General features: G+C 45.2%; 1 protein-coding gene across 1 annotated transcript; it reads left to right on the top strand.

Annotated features, from left to right (window-relative positions):
* Nucleotides 1-13,801: 13,801 nt before the first annotated feature.
* On the top strand, nt 13,802-19,312 carry LOC104524589 (hippocalcin-like protein 1). Its single transcript, XM_010167520.1, has 3 exons — nt 13,802-14,195; nt 15,318-15,423; nt 18,092-19,312. Exons 1-3 carry the CDS (start codon nt 13,818-13,820, stop codon nt 18,187-18,189), a joined length of 582 nt encoding a protein of 193 aa, XP_010165822.1. The 5' UTR covers nt 13,802-13,817; the 3' UTR covers nt 18,190-19,312.
* The last annotated feature ends 2,398 nt before the right edge of the window (nt 19,313-21,710 follow it).

Consider the following 21,710-nt stretch of genomic DNA (forward strand, 5'->3'; position numbering starts at 1 on the left):
GGGTAAAGCTTGTCTGGGTTTATGCACAGGTGGCCGTTGTGTCTCAGCAAGAAGCAGGAAAAATGTGCAATGCAGGGTGACAGCCAGGGCTTTCCAGTGCCAATCGTACCCCAACATGCATCTGTGTGATTCTTTAAGGGCCTCAATGTGACCATATTGCCAAAAGGAGCAGCTCATATTTAGGAATATTGAAAATAATGAGTACTGATTGCATTAAAGTGTGAGTATATTGAGATACATCCCCCCCTACATCCACCCTGGCATAGCTCTGTATGGAAGCCATTAGAACAAAGCTGAGTAACAGAAGCTGATAGGACACTGAGATGGCTTGGAAGCAACAAGAGAAAGATAAATTACCTGTAATAGCTGAACTGAATTTGCAGGAATGATGGCACTCAGCGTCTTCGCTTTAGTGCGTGCCCGTGGTGGACATGCCACCTCTCCAGGGCTGGCACTCAGGCAGATCTGCCCCTCCCACCCTTGGCTGCCAATTTAGTGTCTCCATGGGCTGTTTCTTACAGCACTTTGTCTAATTTCAGCCCAACAAAGCCACCTTCTCAGCTGAGTGCTCACCGTATTGCCACAATATGAATTAGTAGAGATAACCCAGGAGTTTTATAACAACAGTACATTTAATGAGTGCACATTGTTGTCCAGTGAACCTAGAGCCTGGCAGATAATTGCTATGAAAAATAGTTTTCACTCTTTCACTCCCTTGAAAAACTGTGGAGGAGTTGATAACTTTTAACTCTGCCAGTTTTGGACCAAGTGCAGGTTTGATGGTTATCTCGGTAGGTCAAAACCACAGACGTCTGTTCCCAACCCGTGGGTAATTGCTTTATGCAAAGCCATTCATGAACTAATTTTTTCCTCCAGGAAGGTGAAGTTTGTTTATTCAAGCCCATTTCAAAGCAATACCATTTCTTACCAGAGAACGTAGCAGAAATGCATGTACAACTTGATTCTTTCCAACCTGCTTGTATCCTCATTTTTGTTTTGAGAATATAATTTTTTCCACATTGCTTCTTAATCTGTCTAGCCTGATATTTTCCAAACCTGTGGTTTCCTTCCTTCTGTCCCTTATTTTCCATTATTAAATCTTCCAGCCCATTGAAAATATCTGAGATGTAGATTTAAGCAACTTCGGCACAGCACAAGTCTTCTGGTGGGTTAATAAGCAATGGATGCTCCAGCACACTAAGGATGGGCTGGGAAATGACAAACAGGCTTCCTTCCATGGGCCAACTCTCAGGGCGGAGAACAGGGCAGGTGAGAGGTGTGACAACTGAATGTGTATGTTAAAATGGACAGATAACTGATGTTCTGCTGTACAGAGGAAAGATCTGGGTGGTCTGCAAGTATGTACTACTGTATTTAGGGTCTGATTCTGCTGCATCTGAGTAAAGTAAATATTCCATCGTTATTCATCAGGAGTGAGATGTTTTTGTTCAATGCCAGTTATTTGCTTATCAGTACCGTTGCTCAACCTACAGGTTGTCCTGGCTCCAGTGTTCCTGGTCTACACGTGGGACCATGTGAGAGGCAGGAGGAAGGCAAGGGGGGGAACGTCCATGTGGCTGCAGAGGTGGGGAGGGGGGGGAAGGAGCTGGGAGGGAATAAAGGGGCTGCAGCCCTGTAGGCCATACAAGAAAGGGCTTAAAGGTAAACGGGGCTGAGGAATAGTGTGATGTCGAGATGGCATTGCAAAGTGTAAATGTAGCTTCTTGATTTTTCAGTTTCAGCAAAGGATGTTCTTGGGGGGCAAGTCTGGCTCTGTACCCTTGGTGGGGGAAATGAAAGCCCTGTCCTGGGCTTTCCACAGGCTTTTTTTTTATCTGGATGATGCCGGTCACAGTGGGGCTGTGGACAGCCCAGCCTTCTCCTTCCCACCAGTGTGGTGGGAACCACAGCGGGGTAACTGCATCCCGTGGGAAGTCTTCAGCCGAGTCCCAGCCAGATAGGACTTTCTTCCAGCAGCAACCCTTTGGGCTTCTGCAGGGCTTGGGAGGAGGGTTATTTAAAGCCTTCATCCTTTCTATGGATTATAGGAAGTAGGAAGCGCTTCCTCCCCGTAGATCTCTGTCCAAAGCTTTTGTCTGCTTCCTTACGGTCCCACCCTGGTTGGAGTCGCTCCAAAACTCAGCACGCTGGGGCGATGTGCTGTTGTTCAATGGGATCATGCTCAGCTGTGACTCCTTTTCTACAACAGAAGGTTTCAGCACCAAAATGTCTAAGTGTTGACCTGGGCTGGGCTATGGGATATAAAAATGCCCATTTGTCCGTTCTACCCCACCACCCCTCCTGCAACTGGAAATGTTGGTGTTGCAGCAAGGAAATATGGAGGCTGACCTTCATTTGAGGGCCTGATGGATGCTTACTGCTTGGTTTTAGTTGTGAAACTTAAGGGAGGTCTCAAAATAAGTCTGACAAGTCATGATCTCTGTGATAGTGGGTCAAGAAGCTAGAAATAATGTTAACCACAAGAATGTGAGGGCCCAAAATGATTTTAAGGTAGTGCTTACTCTCTTCAGAGTATGGGGGAAAAAGCAGGACTACTGTTGAGCTGGGTGTGTCTCTGGAAAGTCCAGCAGCAGGATTGTGCCTGTGTTTGCAGAGGGGAGAGAGAAGAGTTTGAACAAGAGGCTCAGCCAGGGCAGAGCATCAGCTGGAGGATCTACCTGGTGCCTCCATGGCACAGACTGCCTTCAGCTTCACCTTCCTCTGGCAGGAACCACTTCCCCAATGCCAGTGTGACATCCACATCAGTTTTGGAGCCGACTGCCCTGACCCTGAAGGTGGTACGTTCGCTGGCCTTCCCTTTTCAGCATATGTCCTGCCAACAAAAAGCTGTTAGCAGGCTTCAAGGTGAAGGGAAGCGGCCTCGCTGTTGTGTGCTGCAAGATGATGGCTGCACACCCCAGGAGAAGGCATCACTTCAGAAAGTTTCAATTAGTTCACCATCCTCCACCAGCATAGCCCTCCTTTTAACCACTGCCACATCCTTTAAACACTTTTTTCCTGTTCCTCTCAAGAGGAAAAAATAAATGATAAATTATTGTGTTGACATTACGTGTTGCACTTACAGAAAGGTCTTGTTGACATGGTTTCTCACACAGGATACCTTATCCTCATGCAGAAAAGTTGCTGAAAATTTCCAGGAAAATAGATATGTCATCCTTGGGGAAGGGAGATTGAAAGAATTGACAGCCTGGTGGCTAGTGCAGCTCTTGGTTTGTGAACAATGCAGAAGTTGGTGGAAGTGTTGGGTTTAGTAGGATTTGCTGTAGCCCTGTTAGAAGTAGAGCTGGCTAGTAGTTGGTATCAGGTATAGCTTGCAGTCTCTTCAGAGACCAGAGTAATAAATGAAAAGGCCAAAAAGTGGCTGAGGTCAGTATCTTGGCTTGGCTGGACCCAGAAGAGGTTACCTGTCCATGGCCTTGTTAAAACCTTACTGATTACATGGGGAGTTTTTAACCTCTGCTGAAACAAAGTTCATGAAGGTAGTGCCATCTGAAAGAGAGACCTTAAGGTGGTATCAGGAGTAAGTTTTCTCCCTTGTCCCTTTCTCCCCCTGTGAATGTCCACCTTCAACATCACTGTTGAGAGAAGACACTGATTTCCTGCTTTTCCAGTCAAGACCTTCACCAATGTGGCACTGAGACGGTGGGACAGGATGTGCCCTGTGTGTGGTCTCAGGTGGAGGTCAGCTCTTCTCATCCCATGCCTCTTGGGGTGCTTCCTGCTTCAAAACCATCACATCTCCTTCCTGTTACTGTACCCAGTTAGGGAGGAAAATACACCCATTTGGCCACTACTGGCATCACTTAGATATAAATATAAAATTCAGCATGATTGATTTCCCATTTGCTGTCTCACCCAGCCGCTGACAGAGACTCGGCTCCAGGCAGCCCTCACCCGCAGCGCTGGAAAAAGCACATTTGCCGTGGATATTGCTGGGGATGGAGCCCCGTGGTGGAGGTTAATGAAACAAGTGATGTCTTGAGCGCAGACTGTATGGTTTGCTTCCGAGGTGATTTGCATTTGAGTGTTGAAAGCTGTGCAGAAATGCCAGAGGAAAGGGTTTTCATAGAGCTGTTCTTGGTGCCCCTAAAAATGCCATCATGTGTCTGGATTGGGGTGTCTTTGGCTGTCTCCTCTGATATTGAGCGCTCCCTTTCTCCAAGACTGACAGTCATACTGCTCTTCTGCATAATTATAGTGAATGCACTTATCAGCAAATCATGCTGTTGAATGTTCAGGATTAATGAAAGTTGCAACTACGTAGCACAGGCTGGGACTGGAGGTGTCCTGCCACGCTGCTGCATCTGCTTCAGCTTGCCTTGGACTTGGTTGCTGGAGAGTCCATCAAGCCCAGTCCCTAACAGCTCAGCAAAGGGTTGTTTCCCATTTTTGTACTGATTTTGTAAGAACGAGTCATGAAACAATATGATGTCTCCTGTTTTCTGGAGATGGTCTCCCTTTTTTAATGATGGGAACTGAAGTAAGAGGTGAGAGGGGGTATTACTTTTATCACAGAATCATTAAGGTTGGAAAAGACCTCTAAGATCATCTGGTCCAACTGTCAACTCATCACCACCACCAAGCCCACTAAACCATATCTCTGAGTGCTACATCTACATGTTTCTTGCACACCTCCAAGGATGGTGACTCCACCATTTCCCTGGGCAGCCTATTCCAGTATCACTGAGCATCATGCACGGCCAGAGAGATGGTATGTCATATCACTGCTGATCAAGCAGAGATATCCTTCTTTTCTTTGCAGAGGGTATAGAAAATGGCCCTTTGTGTTCAGGGTCCACCTCTAACAAGAACACCAATGTCCCGCTCATCCCTGCGACCATGGTGTCTGGAGTTCACACCACTGAGGCACTGCCTTGGGCAAACACCCCCCTGTGCCCTCGCACGTGTTGCCCATGGGGAATGACCAGGGCATGCCTTGGTGTGGGCAGACCTTGCCATCCCAGGAGGACAGCAGAACGTTACCCCAGATGGTAACATCATCAATGGCAACACCAGAGGGTTGTCCCAGCGTAGATTTTGCTGTAACTCAATGCACCGTGTTTGGCATTGCTTTCTTAAGGCACAAAGGCTTGTGGTTGCCCTGATGCTACCCCGAGGACGAACTTTGCATCATGTGATGCTCTTGTCCAAGCTGCGTGCTGGGGACCTAGCTTTTCTGCATGGGATAGTAGTCTCTGCGCTTTTAGCTCCTTCATTTTAAAACTAAATTTAAAAAAAATCCCTGTGAGCCTGGTACAGTCAGCTGCACCCTGATTTGATTAATGTCTGCAGCTGTCGTAGAGCTTGGGCTGATTCCTACCAGCAGCTTTGGTCTTCTCCTGCCTGAATTGCTGCATCCAGCAGAACCAAGTTCCTTCCTTACGGGTGGGATGCTGTTGTCATGTAGCTGTTTTACAGAGTTTTTATTTCACAGGGTTTTTACACCTCTGCAAGGAAAAAATAAGTTAAACTCTAGGTTTGCTTTTTAGATTTTTACCTTCAGCCTTTTTTTCATTCAACAAGCAAGAAAATAAAGGTGTGAAACAATTAGATTGCTATCATTAGTAGCTGCCACTGAAGGGGAAAGAGAACCGTGTTTTGAGAAGAATTTTGGTTTAGTGGAGTGTATTTTTACAGCGAACTTAACCAGTGGCTTTTGTGCTGTTTTAAAGTGATGATTTGTGTTTAAAAAAAAAAAAAAAAAAAAAAAAAAAGAAGCTTGTTTAGAAAGCTAGATTAATAAAAATAAATGGATGCATTTATATCAGATTTGAGATTTTTGGAACAAAAAAAATGGGTAGTAGTAGAAATTGTTAGCAATACCTGTGTATTTGGTGCATGAAAATGTTTGTGACGAACAGTCCTTCTGTTCTGTCTGATTTCCCCCTTCAACCCCCGCAGTGTTTCAGTATTTTTTTTTAGTAAGCATCTAAATAAACGTTGTTTGAATTTTTGTTAAAGGTAACTAGTTGGCGTATCTCCAAAACCACAGTTTTGAGCACCTTTTTACTAAGCATACCTCTGCTAAATAATGCTTTAAAAAAAAAAGGTATCTTTCTACGCTTTGAAAACAAACCCAACTCTTCTTCTCTTCCCTGTTTCAAATCAAGTACCCTAAAATCCCCTTGATTCCTTCAGCCCCTGTATCTCAGCACAGTACTTGCAGCCGGGGAAGGAAAGGATGTCAGATCCCTTATTTTTTTGTCATTTAGGCGTCATTAGCAGTGATGCCTAAGGGCTGATTATCATCTGTCACTGTCTCTTTAGCAAGTGTGTTGTCCCCAAATTCTCCCATCTTCTCCACGTGAATGGCTCTGATGCTCTGGGGTTTGCTCAGGTGCCATTTGCTGGCTCCTGATACTGCCACGTTTTGGCTAATTCTTCTGAAATTTAATCCAGCTTCCTTTCTCCCAGGGCTGTGATTATTTTGTAGAGAATTATTTTGTGATTTACCTTCATCAGTTAATGCACTGTATGAAACTTTTAAAATCCAATGACAAAACAGCCCAATTGTGCTAATTCTGTGGTTTTAATTATGTTTAAAATACAATTATGTTTAAAATTACAATTAAATAATACAATAATTAAATTAATTAACCTGTACCAATTTTTATAATTTTCTTCCCTTTTTCTAAAAGGTTGCAATGTTCTTTCTGATTTTGCAGTTCGCATCAGGCACCTTTCCCTATCCTGCAGGCCTGCACTCAGAGATTTATTTAAAATTATGTATCAAAATAGTATCTTCGGAGAACATGACGTGGGTTTTTCCTCATGCAACCCAACCTTCTCAGAAAAAGACCTTGTCTGCTAAGGCATTGTGCTGATGTGTTTTCCTTGCTCTGTAATATTGTGTAAACAAACTGTAGTGGGTTTTTTTGGGGTTTTTCTTAAGCCTTGCCAAATTTGCACAGCGTCTGAAGACAAAACAGGGCTGGCTGCTTCTCCCTTGGTTTCGTTTAAAAAAGAAAAAGGAAAGGGCAAAGGGAGGAGACGAGGAAAATCCACTTGTGATTTTCTTTTCCTGTCTGCAATCACAAGATGCATTGCTGTCCAATCTGCTCCCACCCAAATTAACCCAATTTCCTAATTTACTCGACATATTTCTGTGCTTTTCTTATTGCATTGGGAATATTTGCCCTTTACAGGAAGAAGTTCTCCTCCCTGAGCTGGAGAACGTTACAGAGAGCTCCCCGAGGAACTGCCACTTTTCTGGTCCCAATGCAGATCTCGTGTTTTCCTCATTAGCTGCAATTTGTGAATGTTTGGGGGTGGTTTGTGGTTCTTTCGTTTCTTTGCAGTGAATCTGTGACTGTGCCCTCGATGGCGAAGTCTCATGTCCCAGTGCTGGGGGTCAGCGTGGGCAGGCGCGGCGGGTACCAGCGTGTCCTGGCTCGTCGCAGTGGCTGGGAAGATACCGCAGCTGTTGTCTGCAAAGGTCCCTGCACTGCACACCGAAGGTGTGAATGTAAAATGGTTCTCAGGTTAATGCATCCATGCTTGATGTCAGAGACTAATTGATTTTTCTCTGTACATCAGGAATATAATCCCAAGTAAAGTGACTTCAATAGACATGAACAATCCAGAGACCTATAAGTGAATTTCTTACGTTTCAATCCTTGCAGCTGACTCCATGAAATTAATGTGCCAGCCTAGAAATGTTCCTCTCACATAGCTATTTGCAGGATTGGAACCTTTGTAATTATATCCTTCTTTGGTGAGCTGGGGGTGGGTGGTTATCTGTAATGGATTTTCAACCCAGATGTCGGATCAGGTTTTCAAGACCACACAGTTCCTGGGGACGTGTTTATGGATAAACTTACAAAGTAAGGTGGCTTGAGATCTGCTACCAATTCCCTGCACTTCGTGGAAGGGTGTTCATGTACGTACCTGAATTGTTACTGGGTTTTATGGGACTGAAAATGTGGGTGATACAGGTGGTCCTTCCCCTTTGCCCACTTTTTAAAATAAGCTTCTAAAAAGGATTAAACTTGAAAATAAGTTGCAAGTAAGCCATGTCACTTATTTAACTTAAAGCATGATTAGTCATTGAAAGTGAAAAAGTTAAAAAGCCCATTTATTTATTTAGTATGGTTTGTTCTTTGCTTGTCAGGTTTCATTTCTCTTTCTGTTTCCCTGAAGGCAACAGAGGAAGGAGCTTCAGATCCTCTTGACGCCGGTCTTTCGCATCTCAAACCCCGCAGCGTTCCTGCAGGGTCTGAATTTTTTGCAGCATTATTGTTTGAGGTTTCTCTTTTGTCTTGCTGTTTCTAATATTAATTTTTCAAGAGGTGGAGATCCTTCTCGTTGCACTTTGAACTTTATCAAAAGGTGTTAGTTTTGGCCCCGAGTCTACAGCCTGGGAAGACGAAGCGGCTGCTGTGGTAGCTGATACGTGAGGGTTGATGCAGCTTTTGCTGCAGGGCAGGAAAGAAGTTCACTTGAGTTTAGCAGGCAGGACCAGATATCTATAGCAACGTATTTGTATATCCCATGCCTTCTCTATTGCAATGCTCGTTGCTTAGGATACGGGCATTAAAACATGTAACAAAATCTGCTCTTTACTCCAGAGTTCATTATCTGTCCCACGCCTGTGTAATTGCACATTTCCCCTCCCAGTTCAGATCAGACCCGTTGACTGGCCCTGGGCAAAGCATAGTCTAGAGGATGTCATTATAATCCCATTTTGCAGCCTGTTTGCTACATGATCTTTTCTTACTTGCCTCTGTACTCTGATCTCATGAGACCTCACCTGAGTACTGTGTCCAGTTCTGGGATCTGCAACATAAGAAGGACAGAGATCTACTGAAGTGGATCCAGAGGAAGCCATGGGGAGGGTCAGAGGACTGGAGAACCTCTCCTCTGAGGACAGGCTGAGAGAGTTGGGACTGTTCAGCCTGGAGAAGAGAAGGCTCCAGGGAGACCTTCTAGCAGCCTTCCAGTACCTGAAGGGGCTACAGGAAGGCTGGGGAGGGACTTGTGACAAGGGCAGGGAGTGATAGAACAAGGGGAAATGGCTTTAAACTGAAAGAGGGTAGATTTAGATGAGATATTAGGAAGCAGTTCTTTCCTGTGAGGGTGGTGAGACACTGGAACAGGTTGCCCAAGGAAGTTGTGGCTGGCCCCCCCCCGGGGGTGTTCAAGGCCAGGCTGGATGAGGCTTTGAGCAACCTGATCTAGTGGGGGTTGTCGCTGCTGATGGCAGGAGGGTTGGAACTACATGATCTTTAAGGTCCCTTCCAACCCAAACGATTCTGTCATTCTATAAATCATCCTCCCTGTTCAAGCAGGGTCAGCTAGAGCAGATTGCCTAGGACCATGTCCAGTTGGGGATACTGAAAAGTATCTCCAAGGATGGAAACTTCACAGTTTCTCTGGGCATCCTATGCCAGTGTTTGACCACCATCACTGTAAAATAATGTTTCCAAGCAAAACCTTTCTTAACATGATGCTCACAAGGTCTCTGTGAGTGAAATCCTTTTGTCTCTTCTTCTGCACCCCAAGGCAGAAGACTTCAGTGATTGATCTGACACCTTAGGTGTTTTAATAAAAAAATCTTCCACCCCAGTGGGAAGGTTCTTGCATTTCGGTCCAACTTAGAGCAGTATTTGCTGCCTGGCTTACGCTGTTCATTTGCTTTGGGCTCCTGCAGTCCCAGAGGCGCTGTGCTACAGCTTCGGGACATAATGGATCTCGGACACACTTATTCTGTTTTATAAGTGACATTGCAAGAGAAACGCTGCTAGATTTCCCCCTGCAACACAGGTAGCTCAGATAGTATAAAGAGTATTTATTCTATTTCTCTGTGCACTGTCTTTCTCTGCTGGAGAGCATCTCTGTCCTACAGACCGGCATTTCATCAATTTACCTCTTGCTACTAACACTAAGTCAGTATCCAAGGGGGTTTGCACAAGGAAGAGCATCTCTGAGGAGTCATTCCTCCTTTTGCAGCCGTAACTGGTGCACTAAGAGGATCCTATCAGGAGTTTAGTTCAAGAGGTTTTCACCTTCAGAAGGTTTGCAGTGAAAAAGCCAGGTTGGTCTCTGGCTTTCTGGGTTATGTGCTTGGAGAACGCTTCTGCCCGCAGTAACTGGTGGTTGATGGAGAGTTCATGTAAAAAGTAGGATGCGCTGAGCTTTGTTACGGGTATTTCAAATACTTCAGTGTGTGGATGCTGACAACCAGTCCATCTATTGGTAAAAACACAGAATTGCTACTTTAGCTGTTTCTGAGTTAGCCACAGTTAGCGTAGTGCTGCATAACGGGTGTGTGTGTTGGCCTCAGTAAAAGACCTTTTTTCTCATTGCTAGGCTTTTGCTATGACATTATTGCTTAGTTTTGGTGAGCCTAGAAGGACAGAGGATATATGCAGGTAGGAATTTTCTGGCATCTTGGTTTCTAGCCTGGCTGGATGTAGCTCATTGCAGACAGGCAGCAGCACCACATAATTTTAACAAAAATTTTGGTGTGAAACTGAAACAAAAATGCACCTGCATTCCCCCCTGTTTGAGCCTTACATGATTGAGCATTGCTTTCAGGAGCAATTATATACTTGTGAAGTCTACTGGTCTGCAGTTATGCTTCCAAGCTTTTCCTTGTTTGATCACCTCAAGAACATTCGTGTAATTATTTTTGTTACTGCCATGATAGTGCGGGATGCTCTGAGGGCTTTTGCTCATCAAGCTAAGCAGGGATGGACCTCACTGCAATGCACGTGGCATCACTTTCCTGGATTTCATCCTGGCATGGAGGGAAATGAGGGACAAGCAGGCTGCATTGGAGTTAGGTCTCTGCTTACTGCCCGGGGCAACACTGGGTGCAAGGATGTCTCTCCCCCCTTGCCTTCTACACCTACTGCAGCGAGTGATTTGGCTGGTGCAGGCTCATTAAAAATAAACCCCACAGCCCTAATCACAGAACTGACCTGAGCATCCCAGACCCGCTCCCTGTGATTTCCATTAGCAGTCATCCTTTGAGTGGTCTTGTGGCTAAATCAGCCGCTGAGTCTCTGGAAAGTGATTTGATGAAAGCATTTTATAGCAATCGAATGAAATGTCAGTTGGATGCCAGCAGCAGGGCTTGCTGTCATGATTAATGAGATATTTAGGCGTTTCATTTTGGAGGAGCTACCTGCAAACAATTCACATCAAAGCTGGGGTTTTTTAGATGGGCTTTAATAAAGGAACGTTAATGTTGGTTATTTAATAATTCTTAACAAATTGGGTACAACAACTGCAGGGTTAGATTTGGGTTGAACACATTATGAAGCCTTTCATAAAGCTCATATGCAAAAACTGGTTGTGTTCAGAGCATTGCACATTACTTTTCTGATATAAAAAGATGTAAAAGAGGAGGACGAGTTGAAATAACCTGTAATTTGTTGAATGCAAAGACTACTTGAATATAAAGCTTCTGAAGTGGATATTGAATAAGCATCCATCCAAATAACAGGATATATCTTGCGGCTAGCCAAAGTAGTGAAATCTAATAAATGAAGTTAACATCATACCTCTGTTGTCTAGGGACCTCTATTTTTTAAGGGAATAGGAATAATAAAGGTATTATAGGAACAGGGAGAAATGGCATTAAACCTTTGCAAACCTCTTTTAACTGCTAGTTGGAAGTTTGACCATGCATTCCTCAACCCTGTGCGTGATTAAGGCTGAGTTTATTTCTGCTTAAAGTCCAGCTCCCGCATTAAGTGGGCTCTGCTGCTCCTCCTGCCCCTCTCCCAGGGAATTCTGAGCCGGCTGCCAGTGAGGCAGGGACTGCTTTTGGACTGGGCAGCATGAAGCCAAGGGGATTCACTGAAGGGTGGGACCCAAAGGACCTGCTCACCCATGGACGGAAACATAGTGTTACAATTTTTGCTCTTCAAAAAAGGACCACGGTCGATCCATTATTTGCTCCAAGCCACTGTTTTCTGCAAATTGGCTGCAGCTGAGTCAAATATTGTGTTTTCTGCCTTCAGCCCTGCAAGGATGAATATCTGGAGATTCAGAGATGGAAAGGCAGTGGAAGCAGCTGGGAGTTAGTGGTTTAACTGGAGGGCAGCCCAGTGCTCTCCTAGGGATGATACTGGCAGGGACCGAGAGCTGTAGCATCCCTGCATGTTGGGAGCAAGCAGAGGTATGTTTCTTCCCCTGGAGAAAACTCGGCAATATAATGGACAAAAATAAAGCTTTGGAGCTGAAATATTGGCAGCTTTTGTAGAAAACAGAAGTGGTAATGATAACACAGTTTTCCATTAAGCCCGATGCATTGAACTGATGAGCAGCTGGCTAGTTTTTGTCTCTGAGCTTTAAGCCACAGAGCAGGATGTGGATTTTTCACATTGCTGAGGCGATGCAGAGGCTAAGTGGAATACAAATAAAACAAGCTTAGATTCAGCTGTTGAAAATCTCTCTGCTGTAGAGAAACTTATTTTTTGCTGACCTTTAACTTTTTTTTTTTTTTTTTGGGTTCTTATGCATGCCTGGGATTTTTACTCTCTGGGAAGTGCTTAGCCCCTGGTATATTTTCCTGGTCTCTGCACACTTTGCTGCTCAGCTCTTGCAGGTTCTGAGTAGCTGCACGGTGTTGGCCTGTTCCTAACCTGCCTTCTGCACCAGCTGTGAGCGAGCCTAACAGGGGCATAACGGGCTGTGCAGGGAAATGCCATTTATGTCAGAGCAGTCACAGGGGTTTGGATGTGACTTTGTGCAAAGCTTGTGATAAACCTCTTGAGTCTGGGGAAGGAGGAGGTGCAGCTCAACCTTTGCTTGGCAGCTTGGTTTGGTGTTGCTGGGAAGCCATAAAAGGCTGAAAGGGATAAAAGCTAAAAATATATCATGGTATCTTTTTTTCCTGTTGTTTCCTAAGTGCAGATTGACCATCTTTCATTTTGTTGAAGGAGCTTTCCTGTTGCTGGGCAGTCTCACCTGCGCAGTCACCCACGCATCACTGGCACTGTCAAAGGAGGGGACAAACCCAGCCCCCTCCTGAAATACTGATAAAATCCTGAGGTTGAAATGCCCTTTTGCCCATACTGGGGAATACTGAACTTACTGAATAAGCTTATATAAAAGTATAAACCCAAATGAACCTGGAAGCAGTTGCTTTGCCAAACATTTTGCTTTCAAAAGCCCTTTTCTCTGCTTGTTTGGGGAGGCAGAGGGTCGCGATGTGCTGGAAAGGATGAAATCCCTTGTGCTGGTGCTGCTGTCACAGGAGAAGGGAGGAGGGAGGAGGTGCTCCATAAGCCAAGGGGTTTCAGAGAGCATCTGGACAATGTGTATGTGGCTGGCAGGGAGCCACTTGTCCTTCCTGCCCCTCGCTTCGTCCCTGCTTGCTTTCACTTTTGAGTAGATGGATTTTACATTTCATTGCCGCTGCTGCCCCTTCCCACCTGATCATCACAGCAGATCAGGTCAAGAGTTGAGATCTAGACCTGGGCATTGCAAGCCGTATGATAGAGGGGTGAGATTGTAGCAGATAAATAAAATAACGAGGATTATTATTTCCCAGATAATAAGGATCAATATTTCCCGAATAGTCCCTCCCAAACTGCCTCCCCTTGTCCTTCCATGGCATACTAGTAACTGAGAGCGCCTAGAGGAGAGGAAGAGAGGCCAGATGAAATTAGATATTTTCCTAGCGATTTATAGCATCCTTTTTCTCCTCTTTCCCCCTTGCCCTGGGCAGGGTCTGTGTTTATCAGAGGGCTCTGCCTGCCCCCGATCCCTCTCTCCTGAGCAGGGCCGGAGCTCAGGCGGATGTTTTCTCGCTTTTCAGCCACTGAACCCGGACCCAGAAGAGGATGGGGAAGCAGAACAGCAAGTTGCGCCCCGAGGTGCTCCAGGACCTGCGCGAGAACACCGAGTTCACAGACCACGAGCTGCAGGAATGGTACAAGGGCTTCCTAAAAGATTGCCCAACGGGCCATTTGACTGTGGAAGAGTTCAAAAAAATATACGCAAATTTTTTCCCCTACGGCGATGCGTCGAAGTTTGCGGAGCACGTCTTCCGCACCTTTGACACCAACGGCGATGGGACGATTGACTTTAGGGAATTCATCATCGCCCTGAGTGTCACCTCACGGGGCAAGCTGGAACAGAAGCTGAAGTGGGCGTTTAGTATGTACGACCTGGACGGCAACGGGTACATCAGCCGTGGGGAAATGCTGGAAATAGTGCAGGTGAGTCGTTGTCTCTATTTTATATTTTATTCATGTTGCTGTAACCTCTTCACCCTAACACAGCTGGAGATGGGGGATGTGCTGACCTGGGTGCCTCCCGCCCCAGGGAGGCTCCTGAGCCCATGGTCCCCAAAAGGACATTGGGGGCCATGGTGGGACCTACAAGGTGCAAATGAGGAAAGAGCCTGAGAGACAAACAGGGTGCTGTGCAACTGGCCCACAGCCAGAATCTTGCAGCTCTCCCTGGGGATTTCTTAGTGGGGTGTTGATGGGATCAAAAAACCCTAAATGCAAATTTTACTGACCTGATTAATCTCAAAATTAATACTTTGAAAGTTCAAATCTGAGTCAACGTGAGCTCCGAATGAAGGGCTGTAGCATGTCTTTGTCTCCGAAAGACTGGGGCCACGTAGCCCATGGGCTGTATGGGGGGTGTGCTCCTGCCCCACTTGCTGGCCGGGGCTCAGCCTTGGCAGTGGGCTGCTCACCACCTGCTTTGCAGCTGAGCTGCGTCTCCAGTGCACTGTGAGGGGCACTGGGAAGCACGTAGCCCGTCCAGCCACTGCCCCAGCAGGTGGTCCGGGGATAATTTGGGAGGAGGACTAGGACTGCAGATGTCCTAAAGGGATCTCATCTTTATTCACATTCTTTTATGTCTGAAAATGCATTTCCTTACCCACCCACAGAAAAACCCAACCCATATTGCTATATATTCATATTCACCTGTGATCCATACAACACTCTACACCCATACACGAGGGTATGTTGAGAGCTGGCCAAAGAGGCAATGGCTTAGCTCATTTGCAGAAAAGAGAATTAGACACCATTGCCTCCTGTATTTCAGCTCAGTCCTGCTTGTCCATTAATCTAGACCCTGACTTTCAGTTAAACTGACCCAGCGGTGTGGGAGCTTCTTTTGAAGTGCGAATGAATACAGGAAAGAAAAATAAAAAAAGCTGCAGTCAGAAATTCCTATTTGTTTTGGTTTATAAAGTCCTGCAGCTGCCTGCCAAGGTCAGCTGCCTTTTTTTATTACTACAGGCTTAAATTCTTTTTCTCAGTCCTGTTGCTTTATTGTTTGGGTTGTGTTTTTCTTACTTTTTTTTTCCCCTCAATACTCAGGCAATCTACAAAATGGTTTCATCAGTAATGAAAATGCCAGAAGATGAATCCACTCCCGAGAAGCGAACAGACAAGATCTTCAGACAGATGGACACAAACAACGATGGTAGGATCTCCACCAGCAATCCCTTAATAGGCTCTAGAAATACAGATTTTCTAGCCCAGGGTTGGTCGAAGCAGATGATGGTATTTTGAGGGGGGTAGAGAGCAGGGATGTCCCCACTGGGGATGTGGTTGGATACCTGAAAGCAAAAATACCCCATGGTCCATAATACTTCTTTTCTGTGCATGTTTATGGTGTGTGTACTTATATGCATGGTCACACGTGGTCCTACAGTGTTTACTCTGTTGCAGGATGCATGTCAGGGGGACATAACAGCTCCCTAGCCAATTATGGATCCACTTAATAACTTATCTGACAGCATAAGCCATCACGACCCCTCCACCTGAGCTAGCTCATTTCCTTAGGCTCGATAAACACAGGCAAACTGAGCAATTTCCTCTGCCCATCAGCCTGCTGACGTGTTTCCTCTCATCCCAGTCGAGGTGGAGCTTTCCCTGGGAATTACTCTGGCAGCAGCCGAGGTGGCAGCTGCCCATGTTGAAATCAGGAGCTGTATCCTACTGATGTGCTCAGTGGGAGCAAAGATTTGGTTCTAGTGCTTAGGCATAGTGGAAAATATGATCTTATGTATAGAAAGGTTTTTATTTAAGATAATTTTATGGCTGCATTTTGGTATCTGCTGTTGCAGCCACTGGGGCACATTCCTGGCCTTGCTGAAGTCCTCAAGTATTTTACTTCTGACTTCATCAAAACTAGCACTTCATCCCCTGACTTCACATGTGGAGAGCCCTAAAATAACAATTAAAGTATTTTTGTTCTACAGAAGGTAGTATCATGTGCAGGTCTGTGGCAGAGTAGTGGTCACAAAACCTGCTATATGCATCCTCCATCTGTTGCACTTTGTTGCTGAAATCCAGTCACCCTATTCCCAGTAAAATACTGGCCCTGCAAGCCTTGCAGTGCCAAGCAACAAAGTCTGCACGCGGGGAAGCGTGTGTGCTCTTGGCTGGACATGTCTCTTGTTCCCCATCTGACTGTTGGATATTGTGAATAGATTTTGATTTGTGCTTTGCTTTTAAGTATTGCAAGGAGAGGGGAAAAGTATCAAGTGTCCTGATAGCTATGAGTACTCTTTTTCAGGCTGATAAAAACTTAAGAGAATGCATGGTTTGGGAACATGAGCTTAAAGTCAGAAATTAGGACAGAAGTGTTCCACGGGTTTTTAAGCTTCTGTGATTTCTACAAGAGGAAGGTTTGCTCATTCCTCCCTGTTCAGCCTGATTCGGGTGCTGGCCATTGAGCTCAGTCCTCTCCCTATCCCTGCAGCAGGCTGGCAGCATCGTGGGGCTGATGGAAACTGGCACGATGAGGTTGTGGGAGCACAGAAGTGGCAGCAGGCAGCTGCCAAGTGCAAAATGTTCACGCATGGATCCTGCCTGTCTTGAGCGGAGCAGTTCGGGTTGGGTAAGGATGGCCCTGGGGTGTTGTGTGAGGGTAGGGGAAGGTCGTGCTGGAAGCACGAGGTAGATGGGAGATCACTGGACATGGTGTCAGAGACACAGCAAACGCTTGTCTCCTCTGGTTTCTGGGGAAAACTGTTCCATTTCTCATTAATATCGCTTATTTCTGCCATGGTTCAAAGTGCTAGAGCAGGAGAGTATTGGTGACAGCAGGGAAGGCAGAGGCTGCTCATGGGCATTTGTGCACAGGACTGGTCCTGAGCTTGAGGAAAAAACCTGCCTGGAGGCTGGGTCACCCCAGGATGAGGTCTGGGAGAGCAGATGGGATCTTTCCTACTTACGGTGCCGTGCTGTGCCATGGGACTGTTGGAGCCAAGGAATGCTGGGGTGGTTGCTCCTCATGGTCAGTCCTCCAGAAATCACCTTTTCAGACTCACAGACTTACAGGGTCCATCCAAGCCAGCCTAAACTGAAGATGTATAAACCAGAAACGCTCAGGAATGACATGTGGCATTCGGTGTCTCCTCCAGGGCTGGCTTTCCCTGCTGCCCCATGGAACCGGTCCTGTCCCTGTATGCCAGCAGGGCACAGCAAGCAGCTTGCAGAATCACCGAATCATAGAACAGTTTGAGTGGGAAGGGACCTTTGCAGGTCATCTCATCCAGCCTCCCTGCAGTGAGCGGGGACATCTTCAACTAGATCAGGTTTCTCAGAGCCCCGTCCAACTTGACCTTGTAGGTGCAGAAGAAGCCATCACTGCTCAGCCCTACATGTCACAACAAGCAAGGGAGTAAAGTGGGGAGATGTGGGATATAGGTTTAAAATGTCACGATAATATAAGCATCATTTTCAAAGCGTACATGCATTCAGGTGCCATACCTTGTGTTCATGTGTCATGTAATTTGTATAATCTGGTTCTGGGCAAAAAGCTGCCAAATTATATTGTATTGTTAGTGGTTTTTTAATATTTTTTGTTACTTGTTATTGTTGTTTTTATATTTGGCACTGTCTTTTTAAATAAAAAAATCACAATTATTATACTAGATTGTTTTGCAGAAGAAAAATGCATCTAGGCTTAAGGGCTTGAGTAGGATTTGGCTGCTGTGCATTGCACTAAATTCCCTTCAATGCCTTTGCGATAGATTAAATATACATATGTTGCTTTGGTGAGGAGGGGTTTTTTTTTAAGTTACAGTGATGGTGGCAGTAACAACTGACTTTTTAAAAATTATTTCCATTTACCCTTTCAGGTAAACTGTCGCTGGAAGAGTTCATCAAAGGTGCCAAGAGCGATCCCTCCATCGTGCGGTTGTTACAGTGCGACCCCAGTAGCGCGAGTCAATTCTGATGAAAGCGGACAGTGTGCACAGAGAATCGCAGCTTGTGTCCTTCAAGCTTTGCTCGCAAACGGATGCCTTCTCAACCATCCCTCCACACTTCGCGGATAAGATCCCATTGCCAGATTGTTTGTGTGTGTGTGTGTGTGTGTGTGTGTGTGTGTGTGTCCGAGCGAACCAGCCCTCGCTCCCCTCACTAACACCAGTGCAGCTCTCCTTCGGCAGCTCCGTTTCCGCTTCCCCGTAATGTTACAATTCACTCTACACATTTGAAACGTTGATCGAAAGGTATGTTTACATGCAGCTACAAAAAGAGTTCCAATCGCTGGTGAGATACCACTTCACTTAGGCCGTAAGGAAGGTGATATTCTAGTAGTTTCCGAGAAGATGCTAGATAGGACTTTTACGTGATAGGGCAGATGGTAGATAATTTATTTTGCTTCAGAAATTACTATGTAAAAAAAGAAAAAAAAAAAAGTGGACTGAATGGAATAGAAAGTTCCAAAAAAAAATAAAAAAAATAAAAAAAACAGCTTTCCTGGGCATGGTTCCAATTTTCTTTTTGAGGAAAATTGCTTGCACTTATCTAATGGTCTTTACTTTCTTTTAATATATATATAAATTATATATATATGGTGAAGTAAAATTTTAAATATTTAGCTCATCTATTTAAGGCATAAAGTAGAATTCGAGCTTTGTTTCTTCTAGTCGTCTGTGATTTATTCAAATCTTGGAGATTGTTTTTTTTGTGGTATTTATGCATTAGCAAATTGCTGTTCCAAAAGAAATGCATGACTAGCAGTTTGTGGATATTTCACTTTGTTTAATTCCTGAATGCAAATATTTGTTCATTTTTACTGTCGATCGTTCCAACGTTACTGTATTAACAAAAGACCTGAAAGGAGTTCATCCTCATTTTGTATTTCTCAGTGGAGTCCTACTTTCTGGTGGTTGCTGCGTTAAATGGCTTTTGAGTGCCCCGAGGTGACGTGACTCGCACTGCTGTTCTTGACCTGGCTACACCTCCTCCCTTTTGCTGTCGATATGTTAATAGTCTTGTGCATTCCAGTGTTATTTAATATCTGCCTAATGCCAAGAAATATCAATTGAAATAAAAGATTACTTTTCTTGTCACTGCCTGTCTTGGTCTAACCCATGCAACAAGTTCCTAGCGTTGTGTATTTGGGGGAAGGACGAGGCGGGCTCTCCACCCAACGTGTCCCCGATGTGTCCGAGACACGTTGCCTTGTAAGGCCGTAGGGTTTTTTGGGAGCCCGTGTTTTGGGTTAACACAGCGGTGCTAGTGCCTGTGGGATCCTGTTCCATCCCAGCTGGGTCCTGGGCGAAGGCAATTCCTTGGTGAGGACCACAGGAAGGTGACAGCTCTGTTTTGGATGGTTGCACAGCAGCTCAAGGTGCTGACAGGAAAGCTGTCAGCCCCACTGGCCAGGCTGTTATGACCACATGTTTAAAAAATAAAAGTATCTTGCTCCTGTCAGGTACCAGGTACGTGCTGTTAGAGGAACGTGTGACATCACTGGTATGGAAAGCAGTTTTCCCCATGCTCATTGAGTCTGCAGGTAGCTGCTTAAGCCTGTCCTCTCTGCAGAATAAAGTATCAACAAATTATTTGGCCTGAGGTTAATGTTAAGCATGTAATTAAAGGATTTTTGCTGTGTAGAATGACCTAGTGGTGGTTAGGTGTTAATACTTTAATATTAAAAAGAAGAGAGATGGTTGCAGTATCCAAATGGAAATGCCTTGTTAGGTCATACTCTGTGTACAATTCAGGCTCGTGTCAGTGCTGCCAAGCAGAAAAGTGTGCTCATTTTTTTTTTTTTTCCTAGAAATTCAAATTTGAGCTATTAAACCAGTAATCCTTTCAACTGCAACACCCTGCTGATGAGCGCTCTCCCTGAAAGAGAGTTAATGAGAAGCCTGCCTGCTTTCCTGAGGCAAGCCCAGCAGAAAAAGCAAAGTATTGAGAAAAGGTACAATTCCATGGATGCTTATAGTCTGTCTCCAGACTTTTTGTATTCACGCTGACTGGTTGGCTGCCAGAAGATGCTGTGGTGTTAAAGATGCTGCAGATGTTCTTACAGCAATGGCTGTCTGCTCGGACTGCGTAACAGCTGTTTAGATGCACCAGGTTTAGGTGCGAATTGGCCACTGTGGGCTTTAGCATCTCTCTGCACTTGGGAGAACGTGGAAAAACATCTCTGACCTTGTTACGGAATGGTGCCTCTGAGAGGGACTGCAGCATTTGAAACTTGTTTGTGAGATCTTAAAATGAGTCAAGCATTGCACAATATCCTTTTCTTAGGTACCAAGGATGTAAAAACTGGTTTGCTGTAGCATTCATAAACGCAGCAGTTCTTCTGTCATCATTTATGTGCTCTTGTAAGTGGGACTTCTGTCACTTTTCCACCTGTTCCTGACATCTCTCCTCTTCTTGTTTCCACTTCTGGCTGTAGTGAATAGCAAGTTTAAGTAGCTGTTTAACAAAGTCCAAGCTCTTCTCATTTGAAAAGAAAAAAAAAAAAATCTCCTTACAAAAGTTCCTTTTGACCTTGTTTTTGCAGAAACAAAATGAGAGAGTCTGAATTTTAGTGGTGAAAAAGTTCCCATTTCTTTGACACTGTAATTTTTGCTCTGAGATGTGCCGCTGTATCCGCAATGGAGTTTGCTGCCTGCCATGGGCTGAGCAGCCCCTGAGCAGCCCCGTGCAGACACTGGGATTGTGTCCTGCTTCATCTGACCCCATTTCTTCTGCCTTTCTTTTTGCCTCTTTAACCTTTCCAGTCCCAGGTTCAATTTATTTAGGTTGTCCTCCACTGCTTTCCCAGCTTTTAAGGAGTTTCTTCTTTTCAAGTGGGTTGGCTGTGTTTTGGAGCAGGGCTGGCACAGGGTGTGCAATCAAGGCGCTCCCAGCTTGCCTTTTGGAAAACAAGCAAGGAAGATGCCCAGGAAAGGTAGTTGCGCACGACATCCCGGGGGACCAGGGAGATGCTCTGAAGCCCAACCAGGCTGAGCTTTTCAAAGGCAGCTTCTGATACAGGCAACCTTTTGATTACAGGCCAGCTAAGTACTGGGAAGGGCTTTATCTGCTGCTGCCAAGCATCTCTCTTAAGAAAATCAGACCTGCTTCAGAGGCTGAAGTTGTGCATCCACAGTCACTGGGTAACATTGAACATCTTGGCTGTGCTTTGAAGAGCTCCTCTGAGGACACGTCTGCGTTCCTGGCTGGTAACGAGGACTAGAAAGGGAGAGCAGTTTCCACGCTTATCTTCCAGGACGTGTCATCTGAGAGTTGAGCCAGGTGGAGTTCAAAAGCAACGGAGAAATCAGCTTTACTGCTCATCAGGCTCTGGGGGCATCTATCGGGGAGGGACTGGAGTTAATCACTTGCGAAATGATGTCCAAGTGATTAATAGAAAACTTCAACTTGTTAAGTGACTTTGGTGTTTTGGCAAATTGTATGTTTAATCAAAAATAGAGTCTAACTTAGTGAAAGTGGAGTTTAGCACAAAAA

The sequence above is a fragment of the Antrostomus carolinensis genome, unplaced genomic scaffold (assembly GCF_000700745.2).
Source record: "Antrostomus carolinensis isolate BGI_N321 unplaced genomic scaffold, ASM70074v2 scaffold4905, whole genome shotgun sequence".
NCBI lineage: Eukaryota > Metazoa > Chordata > Aves > Caprimulgiformes > Caprimulgidae > Antrostomus > Antrostomus carolinensis.

Excerpts from the sequence above, each read along its gene's own strand:
- LOC104524589 (XM_010167520.1), top strand. The coding sequence starts at position 13,818 with ATGGGGAAGCAGAACAGCAAGTTGCGCCCCGAGGTGCTCCAGGACCTG. Across the intron at positions 14,196-15,317 it reads AAATGCTGGAAATAGTGCAG|GCAATCTACAAAATGGTTTC; the intron begins GTGAGTCGTTGT and ends CTCAATACTCAG. Across the intron at positions 15,424-18,091 it reads GATGGACACAAACAACGATG|GTAAACTGTCGCTGGAAGAG; the intron begins GTAGGATCTCCA and ends TTACCCTTTCAG.